We start from the raw sequence: 20,405 nt of genomic DNA, 5'->3' as shown, positions 1-20,405 counted from the left end.
CACCACTTGAAAAGAGACTGGGGGTGGGGGAGGGGCCCTTGCCTAAGTCTTAAGAATACATCAAGCTCCTGAGGAAGTAGAGTGTGCCACGTTTGAAGACACAAAGATAACCACGGTGCTGGGAACAGTCTTGAGGGAGGCGGAAGCCGAACAACAAGAGGAAAGCAGAGCTTGCCCCTGGTTTCCCACAGGAAGCCCACAGCAGCTCCTGCCAGAGAGAGATAAGAAAGCTCCCATGCGCTATTCTGGACAAGGCCACTGTCACCAGCTTCGCTCTCCTCTGCAGTACTCCAACCCTGGTCCTTCCCTAAGGAGCACCAGGACTCCCGCCTGTATTTGCATACAGCGCATCAACCACAATGAGGCAGAGGTATTTATAACCAACCAAAGGAAAATAATTCTGGGGGCAATCGTGGGTTCGTGTCATCTCTGTCCACTGTTCTGGGGCTGAACAACTTTGTTAAAATCAAAGACCTGTATAAATAAATGAAAACAAGTCAGCCGATTAGGTACCAACGACGCACGGAGCCAGGCCCTACCCGCCGGTCTGTCTAACTCAAAGGGGGACTGCTCAAAGTTCCTAGATCCAAAGTTCTTCTCTTGACACACAGTGGGGACCGCTGCCTTCTCTGCAGCCACCAGAGACCTTGTGTTTCAGACTGGTTTCTTTGTGAGAATGGGTTTGCCTTGTTGTTTCCCAGCTCTTTTATACCTCCCAACAGGAGGCAGGTTGGGCTCACAGGGAACAGCAGTGCCAGGCCAAGCTTCTATCCCCAACCACACTGCTGCCAGCAGAACCTGTTTTCCCTTCTGGCACATTTCCGAGAATCACACTTAACCCTTCTACCCCGGGCACTATGACACCCACAGACTCTCACCTACCAAGAAGTCACTGGACTCTAGGACTCTTTCGAAGAATTACGTTTATTTATTTATCCACTCCTTTACTTACTTATTATTGCGTGTTTGACTTTGCACAAGCGCACAGGCCGTGGAGCACATCTGGAGGCCAGAGGACAACCCCAGAGTCTATCCTTCCCTTCCACTTTTTTAGGTGGGTTCCGGGGATTGAACTCGGTGGTTAGGTCTGGGTGGCAGGTGCCTTTAGCAGCTGAGCCACCTTCGCAGGCCCCTAAGGCCTCTTTGTGTATATCAAGAATACTTCCGCTCTTTATTAATACTATTATGACATTGGGGGAGTTTTGCCCTTTTTAAGGTCGACCCCCCCCCATAACCTAGGCAGTTCTTTTCAGGTTCTAATAAACATTTCTCATCTCAGCGTGTGCAATCTCACCTTCTATACTGCTCTGAGCTGACAAACTGCACAGCTCCTGCAGCCAAGTCCATTCCCGTGACTGTAACTGTCACAAGTACGCAGTGGTTGGTGCCCCCAGAGCCCGGGTGGCGTTTGCTTTCATGCTGCTGTTGAACAGTTTTGAGTTTCAGGTTTCCTCAGGCCTCCTCTCTTCCCCTCCCATCTAAAACCTGGGTCTGTTCTTCCCTTTCTTGGGAGTGTAGATTTGGTGCACCTGGTGGAATTAGACGGGAGGGGCTGCGCAGGCTTTAGCCCTGATGAAGCGATCCTCTGATTGGAGAAGATGGATGTCAGTCTCAGGGCTGAGGGAGGCTGATAGGAGTTCACCTGTTTTAATATGACTCCCAGTGCTTTAAAGAGAGCATCCCCAGCAGGAATAGAGGAGATAGTTCTGAGCTAACTGCCCCAACACCTACCGAACGCCTACAGTAAGCCTGAATCATTGCCCAAGTATATTAAATATATATTTAAAACTTCATCAAGGGAGAAAAACGAAGACTCTAGAAAGTTCTACGAAGCCCCCCAAATCAAATATTCTTCCTCTTTCTTTGATTCTGTTCCAGTGAACCATGTGGATGAGCTCTCAGCGCTCATCTGTTTAATTCTGATGAGATTTCACTGCTCACGCTGACCATAGCTAGACTCCGCAAAAACCAGAAGCATTTCAAGTTAGGGAGCAAAAGGGCAGTGAAGCAACCAAGAGAAAACTGAAGCAGCAAAATGTCTTTAGAGCAAAACAAAACAACAAAACAAAACCAGAAAGGAAAAGAAAAACTGCTTGGAGGTGGGCCAGAAGGCACACCCGGCCCCAGGCTGGTAGAGGCCGCCATTATGGAGGACGTCCTGCAGGAGGGCCTGATATAAACATCTCACTGCTACTGTGGGTGTTATGTCAAAACACTGGAGATAGCGCGGCTGAGGCAACAGATTGACAGGCTCTGCCAACACTCTCCCCCCTCCTCACAGTCTCTCAAAACAAATGAAACAATCTGGGGAGAGGATGCTGGCAGAAGAGGTGTGGGGTTGGAAGGTGTGTTTAGACAAAATGGTTCCTGCTCCCTTTGCTCAGGAAGAGCGCCTGGGCCTTCAGGGTGGTCATGGGGTCAGGCCAAGGGGACTCTGGAGGACTGACTTTATTGAGAGACCTTGTGACGCCTTGGAGGCCATACTGAAAATTACTTCTTGTCTCAAGGAGGGGGTAGGGCACTGAAGAGAGTTTTGGGGACTGTAGGTAAGCTTTGGGTCAGCTCCTCGGACAATGGTGGAGGGGATCCAGAGGCCCGGGCCACCCCTGTGGAGATAAGAGCTTTTCCCTGAGTGCCTTGGCTTGCCAGGCTTCCTGCTCTAGAGGCCCCATGGCCCATTCATACTCGGGTCTGTCTTATAGACTCTGCCCAGCTTCCTCACGCTAGCCTCTGCACCCAGCTTGTAGTATGAGCTCCGACAGCTCCCATCCCCCGCTTCCAGGATCATCCAGAGTCTAGGATCAGGGCTCCTCAGCCCAACAACCTGGGTGGACCGGGAGGCCAAAAGTATTACGCCCAGATAGAAACCTCAACAAAAACATCTATTTTGTCCATTCTTTGTTCCCTCTCAGTGAAGGACTGTTAGGCCAGCTGAGGAAGGGCGATTTTAATAAAGAAATCTTTAAGGAAATGTTAGGAGTGGCTACCAATAATATCCTTTAACGCACTCAGAAAGGACACGTAAGTGGGTAATGAGGAGAGTACGTCAGACAAACATTGCGGTTTCTCCCCCCCCCCTTTTTCCCCAAGACAGGGTTTCTCTGTGTAACTCTAGAGCCTGTCCTGGAACTTGTTCTGGTCTCAGACTCACAGAGATCCACCTGCCTCTGCCTCTTGAGTGCTGGGATTAAAGGTGTGTGCCACCACCACCATCCAGCAGTGGTTTGTTCATACAGAAGGAGACAGCTTACTTTCTACATGGTAGGGCACAGATTCATGGTTTAGCCTAGGGATGGAGGGTGGGATGGCCTTTTTGCTCATTCCCTCAGGCATCAGATGTCTGTCTATGGGAATGATGGTCACAGAAAAATCATAATTCATCTGAACCCCCCTGTGGCAATGAATATGTGCTTTGCCTTGCAAACTGCAATGAACCAATCCCATGCTACCAACGGCTCAATAGGTTTATTACAGGTATTGAAAAGCAAACAGAAAGAATTTAAAGACGATCCCTTTGACATCAGCAGGTATCACAGTACTACTGAATGAGTTAACTTAGACAACGGGCTAGAATCATGCCTGGCACACAGGAAGCAGGCTGGGAATGTCGCTTCTCAGCTGGCTGCACTGAGAGCTACGTAGGGGCAGAAACACTGTCTTACTCATCATTCTGAGCCCGCTGCCCACTGGCTCAGCTAGCTGCCCAGCGAGGAGGCTGAGTCCTGACAGGGTGGCCTATCTGGATGTGGGCCTACACTCATCAGGTGCCAAATTGCCATAGGTCACTGACCTCAAATGGGCTGAAAAGAGGGGCACTAGTGACCATCCAATGACCTCAAACCACCTCTTAAAGTCGTCGCTATGTCACACCAGCAGTGTCCGTCCACTCACAGTGACAAACATTAGTGACGACAGGATCTGATGGGGACCTGGATAAAGTCAGCTTGGCCGAGTCAGTGCCTGACAAAGTGATATTCCTGGTTAGCCTCAATGCAGACAGGGATGCTGATGTGCGAAAGAGGCATCCTCTGGTCTAGTGAGAAACAGGAAGTGAACCACTGGTGCTCTTTTCCAGCCTCCTAGGGTGGGCAGCGGTACTGGCAGAAGTCAGTAGTTATTGGCACCGTTTTAATTAAAATCCCCCCCCCCTTTTTTTGCACATTCCCCTCCATGTTTCCTGAAAGAAGCACATGGCTTTTGCCTCCTGCTGTTATGGAAGGGTGGCTGTGTCTATCAAAGAGTCAAGTCGCATTTATGGGAAAATGGCAGAATACATTGGAGAACACACAAACAAAATGCCACGAGCCGGGAACTACCGAGGGCTACCCAGGACCAGAGTCGGTGGGCATTTCATAGCTGAAGAAGAACGGGCTACAGTAGACATAACGGCTGTAATTCCTCTAACCTCCTAAATAACTGAGGCTTCATGTTGTTTCTGTCGGTTTCTTTGGGATAAGTTGTCCAAGACCTGCCCCAAGACAAAAACATGCTTCTTGGGAGGACATCTGGCAAATAGCAGGGGTCATCTTGTGAGATGGTTGATGACCAGTCTGTACAGGGTCTTAGTGTGTTTGACATCTCGGGGGTGGGGGGTACGTGGGTTTGTAGTGAGCTGGGGGGGGTGGGTTTGCAGTGAGCTGGGGGGTACATGGGTTTGCAGTGAGCTGGGGGGTATGTGGGTTTACAGTGAGCTGAGGGGCGTGGGTTTGCAGTGAGCTGGAGGGCGTGGGTTTGCAGTGAGCTGGGGGGTACATGAGTTTGCAGTGAGCTGGGGTGTGTGTGGGTTTGCAGTGAGCTGGAGGGCGTGGGTTTGCAGTGAGCTGGGGGTACATGGGTTTTCAGTGAGCTGGGGAGGTATGTGGGTTTGCAGTGAGCTGGGGGGGATGTGGGTTTGCAGTGAGCTGGGTGGGTGTGGGTTTGCAGTGAGCTGCTAGAGGGTACCCTAAACAATTCAGTCAATGCCCACCAAAAAAGCTCAGCACATGCACCATGGCAGCCACAGGGTCGAGGGCATCATGTCCATCACCCCTCATAACCTCCCTCAACCTTCCTGCATCAGTGCTGACTCCATGGAAACCCAGACTCAGAGGAATGAGGATCCCACAGCTGGGGATGGCAGTGGGTAGCAGAGCTTATTTCTGCTATAGGCCATATTGCCTTCCTGCATCCTAACACCTTGGACAACGGGCTCTTGATATCACAACCCGGGCTTCTTAAAGTATACCGGTGTTTGACCAAAATTACTCATTTGATGGTTGTCATTTTAATTTTAGAGAAACCCGTGCTGGAAGAGGCATGCTTTCGATTGCCCAATCCTGGCCTACTAGACGCCACTCACTGGCATCTTTTTCTGGCACGTCCACCAGGACCGTTTCCTCACCAGGTTCTTGAACCCTGGGCCCGAGTTGAAAACTGGTGGTGACAAAATCTCTGCCCCACGGCAGTGCTGGGATAATCAGATGAGATAACATGAGGATATGACACATGAGGTTTGCCACGCCCTCTTGGGAAGGGCTTAATTACTGCTATCTATAGAGACGGCTAAAATGGAATTCTAAGCCTCCTGTTCTCTAGCAGCTATTGTGGACGATGTAGCTGGAAATCAGCTCTATCTACTTTGTTCTTCTCTTTGGCCGAGGGCTTTTCCACACTCGGAAAGGTAGAGCGTCAAGAAGGCAGCAGCAGGTGACCATCTGGCATCATTCCCAGCGATGGAGCCAGGAAAATAGCCTCAGACAGAGGGATATCGGAGAATGTTCACCTCTGCAATCTCACAGTCTTGGTTCTCAGACATGGAAGGCCTTCTCAGGGACTCAGGGCCTATGTCACACGCTACATGTGAGCACTAGTAATTCGTCCTTAAAGGGCCATCTGTAGGAAGTGACAAAGGGGACTTCTGGTTAGCAGACAACAGCAGAACTTTCTAGGCACTGGCCAGGGGAGTGATGTAGAGTGATTGACAGCTCCACCCCCAAACTTTCAGATTGCATTTAAATCTTGCATTTCCTATGGTGCCTTTTATTTTCTTCCTGGAGCCAGACCAATTAACTTTCAGGTGTGCCCTCTCTCACTAGACCTCAGTCATACCTGCCCGTCGCCGTCCCTTTCCATCTGATATTCCACGACCTACTCGTCATGCGTAGGGCCTAGCTCTAAACTGCTATACTAGCCATTAGTCACCCACCACTGACCCATTTTGTTCGGCCTGATAATAAACACGGGCCATGGAGATGATGCAGTCCTAGGGTGGACGTGGGGGGCGGTGCTGAGCGCTGGCTGAATCTTAGCCCAGAACATTCATCCTAGACAGTAAATGAGCGAATGGAACCTTTCCGCCAGAGATCAACTGCCACTGCACAGTGAGAGCGCCACAGGTGGTCACGGTCATGAGGGGAAAGGAGACAACAGGTGGATCCATTAACTCTGTACCTCACTATTCCGCCGAGCTTCATTTCACTCAGACCTACTGTTCACACTGGCTCACAGGCCTTTCCTTTTAGTCTATGACCTGAAAAGGCCTGAGATGCAAACGCTGAGCTTCGGGCTCCTCATGGCAAACTAAGAGAAATCCAATCTCTCCAAGAGAATGTCCACGTGGACGAGAGAGAATGTATGTGAAAGAGGTGGACAGAGTTTTTGACGCCAGAGGGACACAGCCATCAAACTTACGGGATCTACTATAACTCGGTAGACGGCGGCCTTGGGGGCCATCCCTAGGGAGTATGAAGAAGCAAGGACTCGGGATAGGTGTGCACTGTCGGGTACCACGGGGGCTACACAGCTCCCATCTCCGCTAACCAGGCTCTGTTTTTGTTCTAAAGGGGCACTGAGTTATATTAAAACTGCCTCCCAAAGTCCATATGTCAACAAACAAATGCAGCAGGTCAACGGTTACAGAACTAAAGCACTCTCACCCAAGCACGGGTCTACAGTGCAGCCTCTGTCCACCAGCTAAGGGTTTCGAGTCGGACCAGAGTCACAATAAAGATGCTCACCCCATATTTAAAAGTCTCTCTATGGCCAAGGATAACCCAAAGGCTCTGCCCGTCTTTGTGAGACATTTTCTTAAATTGTGGGTCACTGTCTTTTGCTACCATGAATCCTGGGAAACTATATCGACCCCCGCTGGAGAGACCACAATAAAACCCACCCGGCAAAGACTTCCTAGGACACAGCCTTCTGGCTTAATTTAAAAGACATAATGAAATGTTTGATAGCAATTATAGGCGACAGTTAATTCATTAGAAACAATCACTTGTTGGGTTCACTGCCGCAGTATGAAGAGTGGGAAAAGAGGGAAATTTTATAAAGCACGGGCAAGTGGAAAGGGGCATTTGTCTGGAAGATAAAGTAGCGCTTCTGTTCTCTGCATGAAATATTAATAAGGGCTGTTGTCTGGACATTGGGCAGTATGTGCTTCCTCATCCGACAATTATCCCAGAGAACGCAAGAAGCATCTCATTAGTAAGTGAACAATCAATCCTGGCTAGTGATAAAAGTTTCCAGTATAAGATAGCCAGTCTTATTCAGCTTGGTCTGTGCTCAAATGTCCTGCTAAAGTGCTCTGGGCAGGTGCTCTTCTTAAGTCCTCTTCTGGGCTCTGAGTTTTATTTGTTTTATTTGTTTTTGTTGTTGGTTTTTTTTTTTTCTTTTTTTCTTTTCGAGACAAGGTTTCTCTGTGGCTTTGGAGCCTGTCCTGGAACTAGCTCTGTAGACCAGGCTGGTCTGAGTTTTATTTGTGACCAGTTAAAATTCCCCACAGTATGTCAGATCCGAGCCTGAGTACCTAGATACACTCGGCAAAGAGAGGACGTCAGACACTTGAGTGTAAAAGTTCAGCTCCTTTAAGAAGAATGTGGTAGATAGGAAAACAGGAGGGAAGCGATCATATTTATAAAGATACAGCCTTCTTAAATGACCACTCCCCTCAGACATCTGACCTACATCTTGCCCCTTGGGGCATGCGCACTCTTCCAACTTAGTTATGAAAACTCTCCTGAAGAAAGAAAGCAGAAGAGAGGACCTAAGTGGTGACAGAGTAAAAATAATAGACATTCTTGCCAGCCGTCGATTCATGGGGGTCCTTGGGGACATTTCTAATTAACTACCAGTAACAATTGTTTCGTTTGTGTCTTGCTCGTTCCGCATACCCCACTGATGCCCAAACTAGGGTTCTCCAGCACGAGCTATCCCTGGCACATTGCTAATGATTCAGGCTTGCTCTGCTTGCTGATTTGCAAATGGAAACAATAGAGAAATGCAATTAGGATGGCCCTTCTCAGAGACTCGTCTTCCCCTGATTTTGTAGGCCACCCCTCCTCCCACAGGAGCAAAGGGCAAACCACACTTAGTCCTGAACCAGGGAGCTGACCCCAGGTGTGCACCCCCAAATCAGAAATGAGATTTCAAAGTGTTGTTGAGTGGAAGGGAATATCATTTTCTACTTGTCTTCTAAAATATGTAATTAGGTTAGCCTCCATATGTAACCTATTTAAGGGTTTTAGAAACAGTGACTTCAGAATCCATCACAGATCAATGGAATTTTCTTAGGAAACCCACCAGTATAGCTAAGAAAGTTATAAAGATGACTCTACCTCCGCAGCCGTCCACAAGTTGAGACTTTAGAGCTATCTTTGCCATCCTGAGGGGGCTCATGGGAAAAAGGCAAATAAAGCAGGGAAAATTTTAGAGCCAGGTGGGTAGAGGCAATGCCTAGCTGGACCATGACTGCCAGAGATGGTCCAGGCTAACACCAGTGAAGATGTGGGTTGACATCAACGGTGGAGGATGCTGCACATCCATACACTCTCTTTCTGTTGCTAGAGGTAGAACTTAGGGCTTCAGATACCCTAGGCAATGCTCTACCATTGCACGTTACCAGCCCAGCCCCCGCCTCTTTCTTTCTTTTGGTTTTTGAGACAGGGTTCCTTTGCGTAGCTTTGGAGCCTGTCCTGGAGCTTGCTCTACAGACTAGGCTGGCCTCGAACTCACAGAGATCCACCTGCCTCTGCCTCCCGAGTGCTGGGATTGAAGGTGTGCGCCACCTTCACCCAGCCCCCTGTCTTTTTTTTTTTTTTAATACTTGGTAATTATTTGTGTTAAAAAATGTCTTTATATTTGGCAGAATATTACCTACATAAGCACCCTGCTTTCATCGGTTAAGATGTTGTTCTTGTGTCATTGATCTTCAGTTACTGGGTCAAGTTAATTCATAATTTGTAAGCAAGAGAAGGGCACTATCCATGCACCTCAGCTGGGATGCTATTTCATGACTTTCTGCAAGGAGAACGTGTAAGTTAAAGTGATTTTTCTTTTTCATTGAGCTCCTCCATTCCTGGGAATGAGAGGGCCTGTCACTGAAAGACGGAAGCTGCTCAGATTAACTCACTGGCCAGGGTCCCACAGAGGTCAGGGGCGGTGCCAAGAATAGAACCCATTTCCTTGACTGCCAGCTCTCTAGTTCCACAATAGTACACGAGAGATATTTTGCAGGTACACACACATGTTCTGTAAGCAACCACCAAATAAGCTGGATCCTGCTCAATCACATGACAAATGCTGTTTAACATGACCAGTAGCTACTACATGATTATGTATGAGATGGTTGACATTACACATTTGGGTTGGACACTGATGATGTATAAAATCAATCTGTGGGATACAGATAATACTAATGCAATTCCTAAAACATTCCATTGGCCGTCACTGCCTTTTTTTTTTTTTAAAGACAAGATCTTATTATATAGGCCTGGCTGGGCTGGAATTTACTATACAGGCTAGCTTCAAACTCACAGAGATGCGCCTGCCTCAGCCTCCCAACTGCTGAGATTAGAGATGTGCGCCTACATGGCTACACAGTTGATACTTGAAAATGATGTTTCTACAAGGAAGTCAGTGCTAACGTTTCCTCTGTTACAGAGGCCAACAGCATGCTGTGTGGCTGTGTCTATTGTAAGTGATCAGCGCTATTCCTTACTCTACATTTAAAGCTGTGACCATCAGATGGTACCCTAATTTGCTTCCTTATTGATACGGTAAAATATTGACCAGAAGCAGCTTGTGGGCAGGAGAAGAAAGGGTTTATCTGGCATACAAGTCATAGTCTAGAATTCAGGGAAGCCAAGGTAGGAATTCTAGGCAGGAACCGAAGCAGAGACCACAGAGGAACACTCCCTCTGGCTTGCTCAACTACCTTTCTTATAGAACCCAGGCCCACCTGCCTAGGGTTGGCACTGACCACAGTATCAATCAGTAATGAAGAAAATATCTCCCAGTCATGCCCACAGACCAACCTGATAGAGGCAACCACTCAGCTGAGATTCCCCCTTTCCGGGTGTGACATAAACTATGACAGATGGGGAGAGAGAATTAAAGTGGCTTGTGCCCGATAGTCAAGACCTAGACACACTTTAAAATCAAACTTGAGTTTTTAAAAAAAGGAGGAAACACACTTCAAACGACCATGTTGTTCTGGCTACTAGTGGGAGAGATGACCTAGGCTGGCAGGAAGCGTCAGCAAGAGTGACCCAACTAAAGCCCACTCCCTAACTCATGCCATCAGGTGAAACAAGCTCAAATATCCATTAGTCAGTCACCTGAAAGTCTCCTTGGCATGGAAACACACGCAAACAAAAGCAGTCTTTGAGCATCTAGATTCTTCCTGAGAAAACAGAGCTATTGGCCAAATAGACAACGCCTGACCGCCTCTCCTCATCTTCTCTTGGAAATCCCAGGTCCCCAGGGAGGGATTGCTTGTTGTCAGTCCGTCACTTGTCAAGGTAGAGACCAGCTCCTTTGCCCTGCACAGTCTTCTCCACATCTCCCTTCCCACGTCAGTGCACTAGCGCTGAGGCAAAGCCCATGGGGAACTTGCCATCAAGAACAACGATCGAAAGCACTCGCTGTTCTTACAGAAGATCTGGGTTCAGTTCCCAGCACACACATAATGGCTCACAACCATCTGTAACTCCAATCCCAGAGGATCTGATGCCCTCTTTGGGCCTCCACAGGTACTGCATGCACATGGTGCATATACATACAAACAGATAAATGCTCATACACATACATTTAAAAAAATTAAAAAATAAATAAAAGAGTATCACCTGGCCCAGGAGGCTTAATTCTATTTTATTCTTTAAAATCAAGGACCAAGTGTATTCCAGGAATTGAGTGTAGGTTACAGGGACAGCCTGTTCTGTCCCACCCCAGCCTTATCCTCCTTTCCAGGCAGGGCAAAACCACTTCCTGCCAGGGTGGGAAAGGATGAAGAGGATGACCACTCAGTGGGGAGTTGCATCCCCTTTCTAGCCCGCCTGTCTGGTCCTCCTTTTACTTTTATTTAACTCTTCCTTGTTCCTTAATTTTTCTTCCCCTGCTCTGCTTGTTTCCCCCAGACTTACTAGATTTCTATTTTTAAAGCACAGCGGAACTGCACTTAACCTCTCATCATTTCTATTCACTTTTCTGAAGTAGTCATTAGCATTTCTCATGTTGTGAAATCTGCCCTGATGCAGGCAAGCCTTTTCCCTCGTGGTTCCTTACAAGTGTGTGGGTCTCTGAGAAATGTGCTCCTCAACATGCTTGTAAGCCTGCCACTGTGGACTTTCCCACTGTGGAGTTTCCTCTGCCTGTGAAGCATGTTCAGTCATGCTAACAGAGGACGTGTGAAGGGCACCCAGCATTTACTACTCTCATGGAAGCTTCCTAGGCTGATGGTAGGCTAACAGGGAAGAGGGACAGCAAGTATCTAGAAGCCTCTATTGGTTGTGGAAGATAAAGAAAATGAGTCCCCAAGCCCCTCTTCACTCAGCACTGACAATTTATTTCATTTCTACTAAACATCCACAAGAAAGTGTCTGCTTCTCTGACACCTTCCTGTACAAACACATAGGAGAGAGGCATGGGGGGTCATACAATTACCGCTTCTTGCTCACTAGTTATACAAATGTAAATAATGCCCTCACTTTATTCTTAATGCTGTTTCTAAGCTGATGCATAAAATCCTATAAACTAGACATAAAATGGGGTGCTGTGTGAAACCTCCATACACATATAAATTGCAGCGTGTTTAAATCAGGTTAAACATAGCTGGAACACTTATCTTTTGTGCATGTGCGTGTTATTGCGACAAGAACATTGAGTTTCGTTTCACAAATCTTTCTGAGTGATAGAACATATAGTTGTTATTTATAGCTATCCTACTGTGTAATAGCACACCAGGGCGTCTTACTGATACTTTACAAGAATGAATGACAGGGGGAAACACAAACCACAGTATTGCTCAGCTGAAACAAAGCTCATTTGCATGAAGCGTTTTGCCACATGCTTTTAAGTAAGAAATTTCTAGCTCATCGTATTTCTGAACTTTTAAAGTATTTGTCAGACTTTAATTAACACTGAAGTTTGAGTGCTCTGAATTGTTCCTTGGTATTAACTTGGGTAATTAACTGGAAAACCAACTAATAATGTTGGGACACCAAAATAAACGAGAGCTTGAGCTGCGGCCATATGTAGATATGCCCTTAAATAAGAATTTCAAATGTAAGCACTAATAATTATTCTGCACATATGTAATTATTACATATAAAATAATTCTACAATGTTAGGCATATTTATAATTGAAGAGCATGGGTAAATACTACCATGCAAGTATTAACTCAAAATAAGTGTAACAGAACATCCCGAGTCATGTCACCAATGAAAGTTCCTATCTACAAATGAATCAAAGCTTATGAAATATGTTTACATGAAAACACTGTAAATTTTTAGTAATGACAGCGGGCTTCATTTGGGTATCAATCTAGCTTTTTTTCCCTCCAACTCAGTGTTCTGTTATTTTCAGTGTGTCAAAGCCTCATTGGTGACTCCGAATATGTCTCACTTAGCCACTGAAGCACCAAGCCTCATGGAGGTGCTCGGTCAGTACCGTCTGACCAAAGAACAAAAGCTGCTTACATGTGTGCATTTTCCAGCAGGTAATTCTAAGCAACACCATATCTAAAATAAAAAAAGAACTACATGGAAAAGAGTCAGATCTTCCATGTTTGATCTAGTTTGTGTATTATTAAATTAAACTTAAAAAATAATAAGGTGGCTTTAACAGAATAATTCAAAGAGTCAACAAATTTTTAAGGTAGTGTTTCTGAGTCTTGAAGTGATTTTTCTCAAAGAGGTGTAAGGCATCTTTCCTGGACTCGCTGAGTATCCTCCACAGAAGGGAGAAAGACCCCACACAGAGGGACTGAAAAGGGAGGTGACGCTTACTGCATTCACCTGGCCCCTCCCTCCCTGGTCATATCTCATTAGCGCCATTCAACCCCAGACTCATAGTATGGTGTCCTATCCCTAATAACTGAATTTTCTAACATAGTTACTGTTACAATTTAGTAAGACTAATGTTGAAATTTTGGATTTGTTGTTATCGAAACAAAAATTTAAATATACATAAAAGGCTATGCTATTTCATAAAAATGTATTTCTAAACTTTTATCCTGACTGACTAGTTTTTACTATTTCATTTGTTTGCAAACTAGTACAAGCATCAATTCTTGAAACAGATGGACCCACTAAGTGGGGATTGATGCCTAACTCAAACCTGCAAAATAACAGAAAAATCTCCGTAGGTCTCCTATGGTCTCAACGAAACGTCCGTAAATCTGAAATATTTTGCAACTTTTATTTCTATTCTTAGGAAATGACTCTCAAATGAAAACTCAGACTTCTGTGGAAATAGCTGCTTTGCTTGAATTCCAGGATTCACCAGTAACTTTCCACTGCCATCATACTGTGTCCTAAACCAGGGATCAAGACCCAGATGAAGTCACGACTGCAAGAACCTCCTAGAGAACCCAAGAGTCCTCACAGAATTGTCCCTTGCTTGCATTCTGTCAAGCTTGCTCAGAAGCTTGCTGACTTTAGTTTAGCCGCTACTGTCCCTGATGCTCTCCAGGTAGGGTTAAAAGCAACAAGGCGAATAGATGGGCATAATGCTAACTCCTGGGTAGCTGCTCCCTGCTGCACTTGTCCATTCTGTTCCTGTATTTCCGGTTAGCACAGGTATCATCTCTCTATAGACTAAACAAGCAGGGAATGAAAACAAACAGGGCTCGGTCGCAGACAGGATGCAAGGAAGTGCTGTGTAGCTGCCGAAGGGCCGGGACGTATTCATTGTGTGGCAGCTACTGGCTACCTGCTGGGTGGTTGCAGTTAGCTGACAGAAGACAGACAAACCTGGGCTGTGGACTGACACACAGACGACAGGCATGTGAGCAAGGGTGCACATACCGCATAGGGAGAAACAAACTGGAACAAGGCAGTTCAGCGGGTTCACAAGAGGAGGTCACATAAGAGCTGAGCCTTGGGGCTTGATGAAAACCGACTTCTTAGGAGACAGACAATGGGTGGAAGCAAAATTCAGACAGATGGAAAAGCATGAGCCATGCCCAAAATAGCAAACAGTAGCCATGTATGTGTTGGGAAGACCTTGGACTCCAGCCAATGAAGAGAAAATGAAGAATGGGAAGACAGGGGTAATTGACACGGTGGGAGAGCCCTAGGCAGTGCTACTCAACTGGGAAAAGGCACATGCAAGCTCTAGCCAAGGCACGTAACAGTTCCCAGTAGGTTGGCTCTGTCCCACGTTTCCGTACACCTGAGCAAAGAGCGATCCCGTGAGCCAAGGCTAGGGTGTCTTCAACCAGAAGCTGTGGTCTACCCGCTCGAATACAAGGATAGCCCCTGCCCCAAATTCAGGACATGTCGGGGGACTTCCGGTTGTGGCCGTTAAAGAATCTAGTTAATCTTTGAAAACTACATAAGAAGTTAACTGTCCCTACCTTTCTTTGGAGCGATTGTGGTGACAGGGGTGCCAGAGCCACTCGACTGTAGGCTGAGGGATTCCATACACGGTGCAAGTGAGAACCTGTCTGCTGCCCAGCGCATAGAGAGCCGGGCTCGGGTAGGACGACACGGACTTCTCATAGATCTGAGGTTTCACTGGAGAGGGGGAGGAGAAAGAAGCAGACAGATGTCAACGGCAGAGCCAAGGATTTCCTCCTGGGTCCCATATGAGAGACCAGTCCTGATGGTTTTGATGTCAGGGAAACACCACCATATAAATGCTCAGAGTGTGCAGAAAAATGCCTTTTGATCGCACAGTATGAGCACCATGATGGTGATAAGGAAAAGCCACCATGCCTGCAGGAGGAAAGAAAACAAGAAGTAATAGCTGAGTATTTGGTAGCGTATAGCTTTAATCCCAAAGGCAGAGGCAGGCGGATCTCCGTAAGAGGCCAGTCTAGTCTACAGACCGAGTTCCAGCACAGCCAGGGCTACATGGAGAAACCCTGTCTCAAAAAACCAACCAACCAACCAACCAACCAACCAACCAACCAACCAACCATCCAGAAGACATGAAGCAGTTATGATGGAGGCAGAAGCCTGTTTTTTCCTTTATTTTTCTGTGGTGCTGGGGTTGGAACCCAAGGTTTTGTACTTACTAGGCAAGTACTCTACTATTGAACTTCATCTCAACCATTAGAAACTGTTTAAGAACAAAAAAATTTGCCAGGCGGTGGAGGCGCACACCTTTAATCCCAGCACTCGGGAGGCAAAGGCAGGTGGATCTTTGTGAGTTTGAGGCCAGCCTGGTCTACAAGAGCTAATTCCAGGAAAGGCACCAAAGCTGCAGAAAAACCTTGTCTTGAAAAAAACCAAAAAAAGAAAGGATTAAAAAAAATTTATGTGGGGCTAGAGAGTACAGAGCACTGGGTACTCTTGCAGAGGCCCCAGTTCAGTTCCAACCAAGGTGGCTCACAGCCATCTGCAACTCCAGTCCCAGGGGATTTGACACCCTTTTCTGACCTTCTCAGATACCAGGTATGCACGTGGTACACATACGTGTATCCACCAATGCAGGAGAAACACTCATTTAAAAAAATAAAATGAACTCAAAACCAAATATTTTTAAAGTTCGTTTCCTTGAACCGTTTACACTGACTTTTGAGCTCACAAATTGTCAATAATTGTCATAGAACCCAAAAGTCGCACAAAATGAAACTTACCATTTACAATCAGGGTGGCAGTGAGGTTTTTAAAGAGGTTTGACTGCTTTATGCCCAGCAGGATTGTATAGTCCCCTGCGTCCTCAGTAGTCACATCTTTGATAACCAGCGAGTAACCGTGCACCGAATAGCGAGCCGACTTCTCTGTGGCAGGTGAGCCATCTTTCAACCTGTGGTTAACAGCATGGTGGGTGAGTCACTTCATTGACTTTATGGTGTCACTTTGATGGCATCTGCCATTTTGTTTTGTAACCTCATGTGGAATAAGTTTGAGTCTTTGGATACCAGCTTGGTTTTTTTTTTTTTTGTTTTTTTGTTTTTTTGTAGTTTTTTTTTTGTTGTTGCTGTTGTTTGTTTGTTTTAACTTTAGACACTTAATTGTTCAGTAAAGTAAGGTAAGAGATTTAGACTGGGTAGCACTTCATCTTTATCTGCAAAGAGGAAGGAATGAACTAAATGAAGAAAAGAAAGTAGTGGCTTTACGTACCCACGAGGGTGCTGGTAGCCACTGAGACCTGCGGACCAACTCAGAGGCTCAGGTCTGAGTCTGTCAAGCTGTCTAGTGTTTTCTTTAAGGCTCCATGAGAAGTGCAAGCACTCTTATACGTCAGATGAACTAGATCTGATAAAAATTAAAAATAGCCGTGCCTATTGTGGGCTCATGTGGAGTTCTTATTAATTACATAAATGGTCACACCAATTGTCCCTTTCACAGAGAAACTGAAGTGAAATCAAGATAATCCCCCTCGGGGAAGAACAATCAAAGGCACCAGGCAACAGGAACTTTAAAATGTTTTTAACGCAGAATCAATGCCTTGGTGTCACCTGCTTGTACTGAGAGTCGGGTAGCCTGGCTCTACCCTATCTGCGTCACATGTGTGACAGATAGACCAGTCTGGCCTACAGTGTCCCTCAAGACTTCTGGAAGTTCTCAAGACCCTTTTGAACTCAGATAGTCGATGACTTAATTTTACATTTTGTTATTTTTTAAGATTTACTTTTACTTGATGTTTGAGCATTTGCTTGCATGCATGCAAGTGCACAATATATGTACAGTACCCACAGAAGTCAGAAAAGGCCATTGGGCCCCTTGAAACTGAGTAACAGGTTGTTGGGAGCTTCCATGGGGGTGCTGGGAAATGAAACCAGATCCTCTACAAGAGCAGCCAGAGCTCTTAACCACTGAGCCATCTCTCCAGCCCTTGACTTTAAATGTACAGTTCTTTCAAAGGCCCTTTCATTTGTAGGGCGTGTACTGTGTTGTAGAGGGAGGTAGAAATGGGTCTTAGGCCTGCAGACGCGGGAACAAACTCTCTGGGTCTCAGTTCCAAATTGAGTTTAAATTGGCTATGCTGTATTTTGTAATTACAAATGGCATTTTAGTATTGTTTCAGCTTCATCCTAGTAATACGACAGCATTTTAAAAGTAGAGATTGGTTTCATTTGTTCCTTGCTACTTAGTTACTGAATAGAGCAGCATGGATAGACAAAGGGTGTGTTTAGCCATGAGAGAATGAGTTTGCTTCCCAACCACTAGGTTACTATGAACTGATCTGAATAATTTTTTCTCTTCTTAAACCATACTTTGTACGACTATCAAGAAAATTATAATGTTCTACTAACTTTTTAGATATTTTAAAGTAAAAATATTCATTTATTTCCCACTACAATGTTGTGAAGATATAGCACACAGTTCTGATTTGTTATTTAATTTCCTATTAAATATTTGAGATAGCTGCAAACAAACACTGAGGGGCTAAGGGCGAGACAAACTCTGGTGAGGACTTTCCAAAACGGCAGGCTTTCTGTATAGTATGTATTGTTCGTCTAATCAACTGTGAGCGGACCTTCTGTTTAAAACATAGGGATTTAAGCCAAAGATAATGACATTATAAAGTAATTTAGCAAAAGGACTGCAGATTCAAAACAGATCTCATTGTTTTCCATAGGTACTGTACTGGTCTGACTCTTTGAAGAAAAACATTGTGTAAGGTATTTCTGAATACTTCAAACCAAAGAAAAACCTTCATTAATTCAAGTAGGTTCGCTTGTCCACACCTACCGATGACTGAGTCCTACTGCTGTTAATGTCTGTTGAAATTTTAGAACACGGCTGAGACTTTCAACCCAGCTGCACATAGAGGGGTTATTTTTGGCACCCTCATTACAAGGGCTCACTCTTCAGGGTTAATAGAGCATGCTACACACTCGAGATGCCTCTGCGCTATTGCCCAACACATCTCATTCAAAGACTGTTGACATCATAGGAAGGTTTGGAGATGCGGGAATTTAGCATGTGTGAGGGACTGACAAACTGAATGGAGCACTCAAATCCCTCAACTCTTGCATCACCCCTGGGCCCTGCTTCCGGGTCCAACCAGCCCTCCCAAGAGCCACCACTCAGAAATCAAAGCAGTGTCCAGCTCGGCAGAGTTGCTCCAAGCAATGCCTCTTAGGGCCTCTTTCAGGGCTGTGAGCCACTGAAGTTCCTAAGTTCCTACTTATAAAAAGTATCTTGACTGATAGGGAAATGACTGTCATTCGACTCCTACCATACAACTTCTGGCGAGGGGAAGGCCTTCACTTTCATGGACAGCCGATAGGACCGCTTTCCCGCTATGGTTTCCTGCACCTGCTGCTTCCGATGCTTCACGCTGATGAATCCCTTTCCTTTGAAGGAAGAAAAGACGATGCATCAGGAAAGGAGGCATTTACGTAAACACAAGCTCACTCCTTCCCTAAGTGGAGAGGCGGTGAATTGTGATGGAGCCTGTCCAAGAGCCCAAGTGTCAATCAATGGGTGATGCCTTCAGGTCAGCTGCCAGCAAGTCCTAGAGACGTAAAGCAGTGTCCAGGCATCCAAAGTATCACTATAGCTCTGTCCCAATAACAAGGGACAGTATTTCTAAAATCTACCTACCTGATATAACAAAGATGGAGAAAGTGGCTCTGGGCTGAAACGCCGAGCTGAGACAGCTAAGGAGTATAGAAAGGGTCTCCGATAGCATGGGAGCTCTTCTCAGAGGACCACTCACTATTCTCCTTTGCAACGATGGACCCAAGGCTTTTACTTGTCCTTACAGAATTTACATCTTGTAATTAAACAACCATTTGGGCATTCCATGATCATTAAATGAGGAGTGGAAGATCGTGAATTCCAAATGATTTATCGTAGCTTTTATCAGGAAGATTGGCCCCAGATAGAGTAAAATTGATCATTGGGTTCTGTTTTGTTTATACTTGACAGTAAATGAGAAACTCAAGACTGCCTTACAACCTACACCACTAACCAAAGCAAACATCTAAAATCAAAACTGTCCAAACCAAAAGTAGTAATATTAAAAGCTTTCACTAAACTTTGAGAATTTCAGACAATGCGTATTGATTCTATTCACCCCCCTCTTCCCCTCGTGTTAATTCCTTGAAGATCTAACCCATCTCCTTTCCACTCCCAACTTCATTTCCTCTCTTTCATTTAATAACCCATCCATTCCAGCTTGTGCTGGTTATAGACTTCTGGGTGTGGGGCCATACACTGGGGTGCAATTGACCAATGAGGGGCAACACCCTTAAAGAACACTGACTCTCCCTCCCCCAGAAGTCATCAGCTGTCCATAGCTCCTTAGTTAGGGGTAGGGGCTTGTGAGCCCCTTCCCTGTTCGCTTGGGATTGTGGACTGGCTTGGTCGTGTGGAGACCTTGTGCAGGCGACCACAGAGTGCTGTGGTCTTGTCACATCTGGAAGACATTGATTTGCTCTGGTCCTCCTCTACCTCAGACTCTTACAACTTTTCAGCCCGTCTTCCCAAAAGTATCCAATTTAAAGAGTATGCAATGTGCCTTTGAGGGCGCAAGAGAAAGCAGGCTTCATTCATGATTGCATAACTCTTAGCCAAAAAGAACAGTGGCTTACCCCTCCCCCAATGCTTAGAGCACTCAGAAAGGGTAGTGGAAGTCGGCACATCTGACCTCTGTGCTTACCGTACACATGCACGGAGCTGTTGAAAGATCTAAATGACGATCCACTCTTCACACGGCAAGTGTAGAGTCCCTTGTCTTGGCGCTGCACGTTGGTGATCTTAAGAACACTGTGGAACACATTGTTGTGGGGATTGCTTTGGTCAATCCGTTGCCTTATGGAAGCTCTCTTAGTTGCCTAGAAGGAGAACGCATAGCAGGTGGAGAAGTCACCACTGTGTGTCTTAGGATTCCTCGGATCAGTATGTAGGTTGGGGGCACATCAGATCCGCCACAAGCAAAACATTAGGAGACTGCGCCTCTGTCTAGACGTGCGTCCGACACGAAGCCTGCCGGCTTTTACTGAGCCCTTCTTCTCTGTAAATGG

General features: G+C 46.0%; 1 protein-coding gene across 1 annotated transcript in view; it reads right to left on the bottom strand.

Moving 5' to 3' along the window:
• Window positions 1-20,405, bottom strand: part of Flt1 (fms related receptor tyrosine kinase 1) — a 161,090-nt gene that overhangs the window by 94,763 nt on the left and 45,922 nt on the right. Inside the window, exons 7-10 of the mRNA XM_057763971.1 lie at window positions 20,042-20,216; window positions 18,614-18,731; window positions 16,062-16,231; window positions 14,835-14,994 (exon numbers count right to left, since the gene is read on the bottom strand). Coding sequence (XP_057619954.1) covers window positions 14,835-14,994; window positions 16,062-16,231; window positions 18,614-18,731; window positions 20,042-20,216 — 623 coding nt within the window. The remainder of the gene's footprint in view (window positions 1-14,834; window positions 14,995-16,061; window positions 16,232-18,613; window positions 18,732-20,041; window positions 20,217-20,405) is intronic.

Source organism: Chionomys nivalis, chromosome 3 (genome assembly GCF_950005125.1).
Source record: "Chionomys nivalis chromosome 3, mChiNiv1.1, whole genome shotgun sequence".
NCBI lineage: Eukaryota > Metazoa > Chordata > Mammalia > Rodentia > Cricetidae > Chionomys > Chionomys nivalis.
Note: the sequence above shows the minus strand (reverse complement) of the source record. Positions and strands in the feature narration are given on the sequence as shown.